This window comes from Cyphellophora europaea, assembly GCF_000365145.1.
Source record: "Cyphellophora europaea CBS 101466 unplaced genomic scaffold supercont1.3, whole genome shotgun sequence".
NCBI classification, from domain to species: Eukaryota; Fungi; Ascomycota; class Eurotiomycetes; order Chaetothyriales; family Cyphellophoraceae; genus Cyphellophora; species Cyphellophora europaea.
Window position 1 is genome coordinate 1304307 of NW_008481809.1, and position 12069 is coordinate 1316375.

General features: G+C 53.6%; 5 protein-coding genes across 5 annotated transcripts; 1 reads left to right on the top strand and 4 right to left on the bottom strand.

The window, feature by feature from the left end:
* Nucleotides 1–670: 670 nt before the first annotated feature.
* HMPREF1541_03382 (uncharacterized protein) lies at nucleotides 671–1588 on the bottom strand (the record flags this gene model as incomplete). The annotated part of the gene is made up of 1 exon (XM_008717733.1): nucleotides 671–1588. The coding sequence occupies one exon, from the start codon at nucleotides 1586–1588 to the stop codon at nucleotides 671–673; it is 918 nt and encodes a 305-aa protein (XP_008715955.1).
* A 1236-nt stretch (nucleotides 1589–2824) lies between these two features.
* Nucleotides 2825–3418, bottom strand: HMPREF1541_03383 (uncharacterized protein; the record flags this gene model as incomplete). The annotated part of the gene is made up of 2 exons (XM_008717734.1): nucleotides 2825–3316; nucleotides 3368–3418. The coding sequence occupies 2 exons, from the start codon at nucleotides 3416–3418 to the stop codon at nucleotides 2825–2827; spliced, it is 543 nt and encodes a 180-aa protein (XP_008715956.1).
* A 2452-nt stretch (nucleotides 3419–5870) lies between these two features.
* Nucleotides 5871–9488, bottom strand: HMPREF1541_03384 (uncharacterized protein; the record flags this gene model as incomplete). Its single annotated transcript, XM_008717735.1, has 1 exon — nucleotides 5871–9488. One exon carries the CDS (start codon nucleotides 9486–9488, stop codon nucleotides 5871–5873), a length of 3618 nt encoding a protein of 1205 aa, XP_008715957.1.
* Nucleotides 9489–10297: 809 nt separating this feature from the next.
* HMPREF1541_03385 (uncharacterized protein) lies at nucleotides 10298–11248 on the top strand (the record flags this gene model as incomplete). The annotated part of the gene is made up of 1 exon (XM_008717736.1): nucleotides 10298–11248. The coding sequence occupies one exon, from the start codon at nucleotides 10298–10300 to the stop codon at nucleotides 11246–11248; it is 951 nt and encodes a 316-aa protein (XP_008715958.1).
* Nucleotides 11249–11421: 173 nt separating this feature from the next.
* Nucleotides 11422–11931, bottom strand: HMPREF1541_03386 (uncharacterized protein; the record flags this gene model as incomplete). The annotated part of the gene is made up of 2 exons (XM_008717737.1): nucleotides 11422–11766; nucleotides 11869–11931. The coding sequence occupies 2 exons, from the start codon at nucleotides 11929–11931 to the stop codon at nucleotides 11422–11424; spliced, it is 408 nt and encodes a 135-aa protein (XP_008715959.1).
* Nucleotides 11932–12069: the final 138 nt, after the last annotated feature.

Genomic DNA, 12069 nt, shown 5'->3' on the forward strand with positions numbered 1-12069 from the left:
ACGGGCCAAACCCTACCTACCTTAGATATCAATCCGGCCACTCCTGAAGTCTTCAAAATCAACGGCTCCGGACCTATTACGGCACTGCAGAGTGATTATCCCCTTCCAGTGCACATATCTTGCTGGCCTCATGGGGAGTCGTTTTATCCCTCGTCAGACCAAGTGACCTGAGTACCCTAGAACCAGAACAGCAGCCTCAAGACTAGAGGATCAAGAGTCGTCGCGCCGCTTACTGACGACAGTTCACGACAAGCCTAGTTCTCTTGACATGGTATCGAGCTGTTCTGCTTGGTTATGTAGAAGGACGAAAGAGGAAGGCAGCGCGGCCGACTCCGCTCAGAACCTACTCACCGTCCGCCTCACCTTCTTCCCGACTCAAGATCCCTCATGAGTCTGCAGACGAACGCACCGACTTGTTAAAACGCTCACTGACAGGCTGCCGTCATCTTCGTAGGAACCGCTAATACCAGCAGCCTAAGAGTTTTCGACTGAATCCTGGATGGTTGATCATTCTGCTTGTTCATTTTTGAGGCTAGTAATCAGGTACATATGCTGGTAGGCAGCGAGTGCGTAACGTGTGGCTACTTTCTCTTGCCGTGCTGTCGTCAGGACCACTCTCCTTTTCACTACTCCCTAGTGCGGTCACCCCTTGCCGTTGCAGCTGTCCTGCTCACTTCAAATATTCATCTCCGATTTCGCGGATCATCATGTCAAAGTGAGGCAAACCACTGAACCATCCGGCCCTTGGCGTTCCAACAGCCTTGTAAGTGAAATCAGCATCCTCATCGTCAATCTTGATGGTGGCTCCGCCCCTCCCAGCAGCGGCGGCATCAGCCATCAGCTGGGCATGACAGCACTTGTCCAGACTGACGAACCAGAAAACCGCTGCCTCAATGGTCTGACCTGTGGTCAGGAGACCGTGGTTCTGCAGCAAAACGGCCTTCTTGTTGCCAATGGCACGTGCAATGTTGTCGCCTTCTTCTTTGGCGAGCACCACACCCTTGAAGGAGTTGTAGACGGCAAGATCGTTATAAAATGCACAGCTGTCCTGGGTGATGATGTCGATGGGCCTGCCTAAGGTGCAGAACGACCTACCATAGAGCGAGTGAGAATGCGCGGCGCACATGACATCCGGCCTCGCCTTATGCACGGCTGCGTGAATCATGTACGCCGCCTGGTTGAGCAGTCTGTTGGGGCCACCGTCGACCACTTTGCCATCATGGTCCACCAGGATCAGGTCGCTCTTCTTGATGAGGCTGAACGCCAGACCGAAGGGGTTCACCCAGAAGGAATGCGGGTTGACAGGGTCGCGCAGTGTGATATGGCCAGCAACGCCCTCGTCGAAGCCCAATTTGCCGAAGATGCGGAAGGCTAGTGCCAGACGTCCCTTCAGATACTCGCGCTCCTCATACTTGTCGGTGAACTTGGGCGGAGAGGGGAATTTCTGCGCCTGCACCTTGACGCCGCCCTGCGAAAGGCCGGGCTCTAGTGGGGCAGTGCCGGCGGGCTGGGCGTCTGGTGCGTTGAACCCGTTGGAGGGGGTGTTGTCGGTGGCAGTTTCGGTATAAGTGGCGGAGGGTGGAGACATGATTGAGAGATGGTATGGAAGACCCGCTACGTCGAATGCTTGATGAGGTGAAGGAGGGCGCGCGTCCTAAATCTGACTAAAAATCAGTGCTGAAGGACAAGGTTGCTGAGAGCAGTCAGCTCTCTTATTCAGGTCCTGCGATGAAGTATTCGAGCCTTGAAAGAGAAATGGTATATCACTTGGTGGTCAGAACACTCAAGTGCCGAATGTATCCGGATGTAAAAGTGAGGATGAGGGTAGTGGCGAACACCGTCCTAGGGCGCAGTTGATATGGAAAGTACAGACTTGCCTCGGATCTCCCCACCTCTGACTTCGCTTGTCAGCAACTCCAAATCAACGGTCGCTGGTTCGACAAGAGAGGTTGCTATCGGCACTCGAGGGCGCGAAACCCCGCCGTGGTGCGGGGGTTTCATCGCACAAGTCCCAAGACAGTAAACCGTATCGAGTCGTTTTAAGGCTGGAAGCTGATAGGGGAGAGCAGCGCCTATTGCGAGACTCGGCATGGCCGGATAACAACGCCGATATGGTGGAATGCCAGCATTTCTGGTCTTCCGTGTATTCCGGCTTGGTGGCTTATTTTTTCATGTGCCGCGGCTGGTCAGTGAAGTCTTGAAGAAGGCGAGCGTTTAGACAGATGAATAGTGGAGGCAGTGAAGACGTTATACAGCAGTCGTCGGTATCTTGACGATGGCGCATATCATCATGCGAGACATGCCAGGCGAGGCCGTCCACAAGGACGACGAGTGGTTGCGAGCGGTAGCGAGCGGTAGTGTACAGCGCGGCCCTTCCATTAATCGGCTGGTCTATTACACAGAGGACTGCACCAACTTTCTAGGGTTCAAGATCAGGATGAGCAGCACTTCCTTGACTCAAATAGTCTCATAATCCGCCCGTGCGATGTGATCATGATGGGCAGATGGACAGAAGAAAGAACAGGAAATCGGAAGCTCAGTGACCGCTGGGGGGAAACTTTATGGAATTTAAGTCTATCAACAGGTTCGGAGGGTAAGTAGAGTGTTTTCTCGGGATTCCTGGCGCCCAATATCACATAAAGGCCCTTTCTCCTGTCTCTCGCTGGTTCTGTTTCCTAGCTTTGACCCGTCACCAACCCATAACGCAAGCCGCTTCGTTGCTAACACATTGGAGTATGCCCTTGGAAGGGGAGGGGCAGGTGGGTATCAATGTCGCTCATCAAAGTGTACAGTAAGTGCGCCTGATCGTCAACCATTCCATTCTTTAGTTGTTGGTCTTCTCGGCCACGACTTGCTTGGCCTCATCCTTCTTGGCCTGCAGGAAGCTGCTAAGCCACTGCAGAACTTCCGATCCAAGGACGAGGGGAGTGGTGACGGCAGCCTTGCCACCAGCAACATAGCCATCGCCGCCACACTTCTTGTACTCGGAGCTGTAGGTATCGAAAGCCCAGTCCTTGGTCTCGGTAGCCTTGGTGAAGGGCCAGTAGATCAGATCCGAGATGGACTTCTGAATGTCTTTTGTCTCGGACTTGACGATGGGCACACGCTCGTCAACCTTGGTCAAGAGCTTGTCACCGATCTCGTCGGCCTTAGCGGCATAGGGCTTCGCGTAGGAGGCAGGGGCCTCGAAGTAGGGGAGAGCGGGCTTGATGAACTTGGCGTAGCCAGCATTGGTCACCTCGATAGATTTGGCGCCATAAGGGTTGCCCTTGAAGTAAGAGATGCCGTCGCTAACGGCAGGGTATGAGGAGATGTGCTAACCATTTTGTCAGATGGGCATTGGTTATCTGGGTACAGGCTTACTCACGCTGAGGACCTGGGATTGAGGCATATCGCCGTTGACAGTTGCGTCGCCCATAATGTCGCGGTTGGTCTGAGTTGATGCTTGTTAGTTTCGTGGGAAGTTGTACAGAATTCAGCGACGCTGTGATATAAAGAAGGCCAGCAGGGAGAGTGCTGAGCAGAAAAACATGTTGGGAAGAGTCGTCGCAGCCGTAGCGACGTGGCGGCACACTTCGAAGCATGTGAAAGTGGGTCACCAGAACTCACCTATCGACAAAGCTCGGGCTCGGATGCAGGGATCAGGCACGAGGCTGATGCAAACGTCGATCTGGGGCTTGGATGGGTTTGTAGAGTAGCGGTAGCTCGTGCCGGTTTTCGAGAGTGATATAAAGTCGCGAGAGAGAAAGTGAGCAGTGGCAGTAACGGTACAGGATAGCTATCTCCTGTCAAGCAAGCAAGGCAGCGGCAAAGTTATCAGGAATGCAGGGCAGAAGGGGACGCTTGCGGGCGGCAGCTTCCCACCTTCCGCGGCGGCAAATAATGACATGATTTCTGCTTAGCGAACGTGCTTTGACATGTGATTCTTTCGCAGGCTCGAAGCTCGACTGAGCCACAGACACGATGCCCATGGCCTGCCCTGCCAATCCCTGTTGCTCAATGGGTCTTTTTTAGCGATGCGATTTGCTGCTCTTGATTCCGCAGAATCAGGCCCGGGGACACCTGTACATCGCTATTGTGTTACCTTCCCTCGCAGGTTACTTTGCAGGCACTGGGGCGTCAGTCAAGGGCGGCTATGCGGCGCGGACAATGACAGCGGCACATCGTGCCAATGCCAGCCATTACGCGTTATCGAGCGTGCGGAGGGCAGGGTGGTTCACGCGTGCTGGACACTGACGGCGGCTTGAGATTGCAACAGGCATAGAAACGCACATGTCGGGAATTTGTCGTATCTTTGTTACTTGTCTTAGGCGTGGGATGATGATCCCGCATCCGACGCTGAATCGAGATACCCATCGGACTCCTACTGCTGTTTCTTGCACGGGTGCTACCGTCCGTCCACTGTTGAGCCTAGGTAGCTAGCTGTGGCTGGTGATATGTCGTCGCTGCTGCAGACGTGGAACCCGGTTACAAGCACGGGATATTCACGATGCATGTGGTGCTCCAGCCTCAACCGTTGTACTCATCACTCAACAAGCAGTTTCGGCCCATACCTCCGCTTCTCCCTTTCAATTCTCTCCATGCTGACGACCGATTGACCCCCAACCAACCCGCCAACCATCCCCTGGTCCGGCAAGCACAGTACTCCGTGCCTTCGAGGCTCCCCGTTTCCCACGCTTGCCCCTCTCCTCTATCCACATGCCAAAGCATGTGAACACTTCTCCCCCAGAAAGAACCTTGTCTAGCCCAGCACAACCCCTAACCCCCCGTGTCGCTTCCGAACCTATCTGAGCCCTGATATCGCCTTCGCCACCACAAGCCGAGCAGCGTTTACCCTACAGGTACGCGCGCGCAACAGCACAGGCGAATCTTGCCCAACTCGCCGATCCAAAGCCAAAATACCTCCTGCAGTAGCAAAGGGTCGAAGCGGATCTCTGCGGCCCCCGGAAGGAGTTGCAGGGGGGGGCTAGGCTACACAAAAGCCCCGCCGCTGCGCTTCCTCAGAGCCCAACTAAACGCTATCAGGTAACGAACGACTCTGCCTAAAAGTACTCCGCACCTCGTACGTTTCTTGACATGTGGGCAGCAGGGGGGTGTGGGCGAACAAATTCAAAAAAGTGATTTTAGCATGTGCAAAAATATAAAAAAATATCGTACTGTATAGGCATTTTCATAATATCTACGCAGATGCGTCATCCCTATAATTCGCTGGCTGATCGATCGATTCAAAAAAACTCTTCTACGATTCGAAAAGGCCCTGTCCTGTCCCATCGCTAGATTGGCGCCGCCCGGGAGGGGATTACTCAACGTGCTGCATATGGATTGATGCTGGTGGAAACGAATGGTGTCATTGTTGCGCCCCTTTCCCTGCTGCCACCAGGGTAGTTCGACGCACATGTATGTGGTCCGTCGAACGTTTGTCGACCGTTGCTCCCGCAAACAAACAACAGAGTGTTTGATTGAAACTTTTGCTGCCTTATAGTCTGCAGACTACAATGAGAAGAATCCGGGGAAATACTTCGAACCCGGGAAGATGACTACACTGGCAGTGTTGACCTCCCGGAATCTGTCAGTCTTGCATTTCCTATCTCTGCTTGACTATCGAGAGGCTCGCGATCCCCGTCACAGGCTTACTGGCCCTCGGGAGCCCTTCTTATCACCTGCTTTGTTGCGGATAGAACGGGGTGGCTTGTCCCCTCTATCCTCGTCCCGTTAATCGTTACTCATATCTCATGCGAGGAGGGCGCTGAGTTCCAGCATCCTGCAGCCGGCTCTGTCCGTGGCGGCTCCCGTACCCTTGTGACTCCGCATATGTGAGCCCCGTACCAATCACGCCATTTCGCTATGCATGAAAGCAAACAACTCTGCCTTCACAAATGGGGGCCACCTGTCTGGGTCATCGCAAACTGGCTGAAACCCTCTGGAATCTGCCAACCATGAGCCCGACATGCACGCTCGTATGCAGCCACAGCCTCTCCAACTTCGTAGCTGTCTCCACGGCCACCAGCATGACCCTTGTTCTTCTGAATCAATCGAGCAGGACGCTCTTCATCACACATGGCCAACTGAACCTGCAACAGCACGCTTTCAATTGATGTCACTGCAGACCACCCAGTGTTGGTCAATAACTCCATGCAGATTGCACCACCTTCTGTGACGTGCCCACCTCCGCCTTGATTAAAAGGCAGAAAACGTGGCTTGACTACCCGGATGAAGGGTGGGGCGAAGGGGAACTGGTTGGTGAATCGCATCTCGAGCACGATCGAAGAGATATCAGCCTTCTTCATGTCCGTTGCCAGGGGTAGTGTATGATTGAACGAGTGCAACTCGACAATCCACTGATAGACGTTCTCGATGTAATCTGGGTCAATGTACCACCCAAGCTTGTGCAGCGGAGTACTCTCCTGGACCTTCAAAGATTCCTTGAAAGCCCCCATTAGCGCTTTAGTGGCAGACGGAGTAGCATCAGCCGGGGGCGGGAGGAATTTGATGTTGCTGACGTCCACCGTTCCTGGCTGGAAGTCAGTTTCGCCCGCGTCGAGAGGTCGCTTCTTGCTCGAGGTCGTTGAATCTGTAGTCTGCAGAGCACCCTGGAAGCCGCCAGAGTAGTCTTCATCGATAGACATCTCGTCGGAGTCCTCGCCATCGGTAGTCAACAACGCCAGATCTTCCTCGTCTGAAACAACGCTGTTGGCATCATCTTCGAGCTGCTCGGCGGTAGCCTGATCAATCATGGTAGTCGTCTTAGACTTCTTGCTACCATGCTTGCTGGAAGCTTGTCCTGTTGCCGGTCTCCTAGATTTTGACACCACAGTGGTTGGAACGCGAACAGCCTTGCCAGATTCGCCCAAAGCGGCCATCTTGGGGTCCTGGACATACTCCATAGCAGATCCTGTGTTGTTGTTGATGTGTTTCAACTCTGTCTTGACAAACAGATACCGAGTCTGGACCCAATCGATATCCGAGACCACGTAGTGAGGATATCTAGCCACAAACTGATCTGGAACATTTACAACTTCTTGCAAGGACAAAGCATTCGTGATCTTGAGAGCGCTGCCAGGCCAAGTCATTGAGCCATCACCGTGGTGCATGTTCGAATATCCGAGGCTTGTAAGGGCCTGGTGACTCATGTAGACCCCGTTGCCATAGGCTCTGCCGTGCAAGGTCTCATCGTAACGCAAACCCTGCCGAATGATGGAATGCCAGTTGCCGATTGGACTACCGTGCCATGCGAAGAAAGTCGGGTATTGCTTGCCAGAAGACTCACGGTTGACCGCATCAATGAATCGCTGCTCCTTGTCCGGTGCACCCTGCGCAAATCGAAATTGCATCCACTCGTCCATACCGCCGACGCGGTCATCGTTGGTAGGACCCATCATAGAGACACTCTTCTTGTCTTGGGCCAGATGATCGACCTGCATGATGCATGAACGATTCGACGCGATTATCCATCGGAGGAGATTCAGCGCAGGCTCCGGAAGGCGATCCCGCCACGTCTTCAGGGAGGCCTCGTGGCCGACCTGCTGTTGGAGGTACTGTTGCATATCTGTCACGCGAGGCAGGACATCGAGGAGAAGGCTGATAGCATGCTGTTGCTCAGTGGAGGAGATCTCATCGAAACGGGAGTCATAGCAGTAGCACTCTACCGCATCCGTCGCAGAAGGCGTGGCCCCCGGCGGCGTTGAAGGTCGGGCAGTAGATTGGGCTGCCGGATGCTTTGCCAATGCTCTTATGTCTTCAACAACGACATTAGATTTCACAGCACCATTGGTGTGAACGGGATTGCCGAGCTTGATAACTGGAAACACAATACCTTCCACTCGGTAATGGGAGTCTGTGGTGTTGTCCTTAGAACAGATAACCATCCAATCACCGACACGTAAGGATGCGATCTGCTGCTGTTGATCGGTTTCTAGTACGAGCTCGTTGCTTCTGTGGTCGATCTTGGCCGCAAATGTGCAGGCATAAGTTTTCGCCTTCGCTTTGGAAGAGGAAGTGTTATGCTGGTAGTAGGAACGATAGGCAAGATTGTTACTGTAGTGAGGTAGCATGGGTACCTTGAGGTCAATGCCAACTGGGAATTCCTTCAGGCGACCTTGCTTTGCTGCAGAGTAGCAGAAGCTCACCAAAAGGTCGACAACGTACGGCTGCGATAGGACCTCCCATTCGATACTTGGTCCAAAGCCTAGAGCCATGTACTGATACAGACACAAAGGGCGTGAGCAAACGTAGGGCTTGAGAGCCTCGAATGTGTCTTCGACCTTGCAGTGGCAAACCAAGCAGAACTCAGTACAGCGGACAAAGTGGCGAAGGACAAACTGCATGGCAACCAGAGGAAGCGAGACGTTCGTCAGATTCTGTCCATCAGCAGCATCAGCTTTGACGATGTCAGGGAGCGCCTTGCCTGAAGTGTCGTCCGGTAGCATGTAGTCATCAACGGCGAGGTGGTCAACAGCAGATACAGCCTTGCCTTGGACTCCGTAGACGAAGGCTTCGGCGGATGGCCAGTTGGATCCATAAGACTCTCGAAACTTCAAGATTCTCGAAAATCGGTCTCGCAAAAGCTCGTTTAGTGGTGACCCAATGAACAGAGCTTCAAGAGCAGCTCCTTCTTCCGTCTTCACGGCATGGACATGACCAAAAGCTTCGAATGCAGCTTCTCTGCTAGGCTTGTAATGCTCACAAAGAGCCACTCGCATCTCAGTCTGCCCAGACAGAACAGCATCTGCTCGGACTTGCCTAAGATCCCGGTAACCACGAGGGAACCTGATCATGAGAGCGAGGTAGTGAGATCGCCGCAGCCCCCAAGCTTGCATAGCTTCTTCGGAAATACCCAGCCTGGTGACCCTGATTGACACGCAGACGATGCCGCCGGTGAGTAGGTCGCCATGGGTCCCAACTCGGAATCCCGCCTGCTTCGTAGCCCGGAGGTCAGATCGAATTTTCTGAAGGTCAGCAACGCCGCCTAACGACGTTCGCTGATGAGATCCCGAAGCAGCGCCTAAGCCTGTAGTAGAGGCGGGGCGCGTTGAGGGGATATCAAAGCCGAAGTCGTCATCTGAATCGTAGTCGAGAAATTCGTCTTCGAAATCTTCCTCCTCCTCTTGCTCCACGGGGTCGGAAACATCTAAGGCAATGGGGTTGCTAGCCTGACCATGTGTTACTGCTGACAGTAAAGACCGGGAGATTTCGATTAGGGCGTTCGCAAGAGGTTGTCCAATCAGCACGGCAGTCATGGTGTCGAGAGTATTCGTGATGTTCTGGTCGGCGGTCTCATCGTCTGTGAAGAGCATGTATGTGTTGCCTTCCGGATACTCGTCAACATCTGTCATGAGAAGCTTGAGGTTACACGAGCAAGGTTGGTCAGCTTTGGTGTAGGAGAAGATAAATGCCGTCAAGCCTTCATCGGGTGAGTGGATGCCAGAGACGCCGGTGGGAGGGGCGACTGCCACCTCTTCGAGGTGCGAGAGGAAGAGTCGCCGGCCCATGATTAGGCAAGTTGGAGCATCAGACCGTGAACGATGCAGAAGTGGTGGAACGAGTGGGCAAGGCGGAAGAATTCGTGGACAGCATTAAGTAGTAACTTGGCTTCGCAAATAAGTAGCAAGGTAGGTTCTAGGCACTAGCAGAGAGCCAGTCGAAGGCTACTCTCAAACCGAGTCACAGTGAAAGCCGTCTGCAAGTGGGGCAGCAGTAAAAGCACGGAGGCAAAGAGCGACGCAGAGAGGGCATCGGGTTGGTGCGGCGCAATGATCGAGGGAATTCGCGACACAACGGCACTGTCTACGACATCAAGTGTGAACAGGGGGACCAACCTGCCAGTGACATAAAGACCATTCTGAATCGGACTGCAAACGAAACACGAACGACAGTCATAGGCGTAGCGAGGCTGCGGGCGGGGCGGTTGCCTGGCAGCCGTCCCTAGGAAAGAAAGCCAAAGGCAGGTGGACGCCTACTCGGTATCGAGGTGCCTTGTGGGCAATCTCCACCATTTGCAGATCCTGCGAGTGGCCTATCGGATATGCATATCCGCGGCATTCATCCGATGGCTCGTAACGAGACCCTACAATAGCGCTACGGCAGAGACAATATTTGGCGAATCCAATGGTCTGCTCTCAATGTCTGTTCACCATGGCTCGCTCTTGATGGTACCAGTCTTACATGGCCGCTGATCGCCCCCGAAACCCTGATGGCACTTGTCCAGACCACATCGCTGATCCCGGGCAGACGTAGTTCGACCACTGCTACTGCTTAGGTACGCCGCAGGTGTTGCGAGATCCTTCCTGAAAGTGTCAATATGTCCGACTCTGTACTCATCCCTCTATCGGACGCTCGCTTCGACCCTGTCGATTACCTCAACGATATTCTACCATCGGTCAATCTGTCCTCGCAAGCGTCCAACTCAAAAACATCTCGAACAACCCAGTTGCAATCCGCATCCTCCGAGCTCCAGTCACTGTTGTCCAAGCTCAACACTCACAACGTTCGGTCATCCTCCGAACTGACCTCTCTTACGGATGAAATCCTGCGCAGCGGTAATCGTCTGGCGTACGAGGTGGAGATCTTGAGAGGGGACGTGAACAGCTTCTACGACATCTTGACGGACAATCTTAAGGAAGACATTCAACATTTTTTGCGCAATGGGATCACGACCGATGCTGCTGGGCACGGCGAGAATGGTACACAAGTCGCAAACGCCAGCACTGTGAGCGACCCGGCCTTTATTTCACAGCTACAGAGGCTCAGTCAAGTGAAAGCAAGGCTCGAGGCCGTTATTACGTTATTTGGGGAGGCCATGAAGTGGCCTGTCCCCCCTTCCGACCTCTCATCGGCGAATGCTTTAATCTCGGTTTCTGCGCCAGAGCTGGGCATGCAGACGACGGAAGAAGACGACAAAGCGAGGGAAGCTACTAAAAAGATTCGAGTGGAGATACAAGATTTGCTCGAGTCTGATGGTGGTGGACCCGCGGGACTTCAGGCCGCAACCCAGAGAGTAGAGGAATACAGACAATTGGGTGCAATCTGGAAAGGAACCAGCGAAGAGAAGGCAAGAATTCGATTTCTGGAAAGTCTCAGCAAGTTGGTCGAGGATCGCAGAAGGAACCTTGAGGCCAGAGGCATGAGCCAGCGGTCAAGAACTGGCAGTCCCCATGGATCGTCTTCACAGCAAAGCAGACCGGCCAAACAAGATGGAGGTGGGCTGTTTCGGAACTTGGCTCGACTCAAGGATGATCTCTATCTCGAATAGCGACGAGAACGCTCACATCAGCTAGACCTCATACATCCTTGAAGTGTTTTCATTTCTGGTATGAATTTGAGGTATCATGCCTAATCCCTCACACCAGCCGTCGCCGCTGAAATGCGTAATCGTGTTCGACGTTTGTCAATTCCCGTCTCGATCCTCTGCTTCTTTTCCTACGTCTAGAATCTCAAAGGCTGGAAGAACCACTTGTTCTTGCCCGACAGGTATCTCTCCTCAAGCGCCTTCTTGACCTGCTTCTTCGCATCTTCCCGCTGGCTGATCTCCTTGAATGTGTCGTTGTTGATGACGTTCTTCAGGCCCTCGAGTTCGAGAGTGTAGCGCGTGGGCATGATGTGGTTGTAGTTGATCTGCTTAATGAATGGCTTGACTTTCGACCGCTTCTCGACTCGCTTCTTGCCCATGCGGCGGGTCACTTTAGATGGATAGCGCTCGATGCCAGCCACTAGAGCGAAGGAGAAAGGGTGCGCCTTGGTGCCGGAGTCGACGGGCTGGATGATGACGACCTTTACAATATGTTAGCTACAGTTCCAATGCCATGCTCCAGTCGCCGCAGTCTCGGTGTCTTTGCGATCGTGCGCGGCTTTCGATTGGGGTATTTGTCGCACCTTCTTGCCAGCATATCGTCCACGGGTGATGATAGCCACACGGCCGACTTTAAGGAACTTCATCTTGAAGTCGTGGAGGGGATGAACAATCGGCGTGTAATCGTGGTCGCCAAAAGTTTCGAGATTGCAGTCAGAGCGATGCGGACTTGAGCCTGTGTGCGCTAGACGCTTGGCATGGCAGTCTAGTCTGCTTCGGGAGGC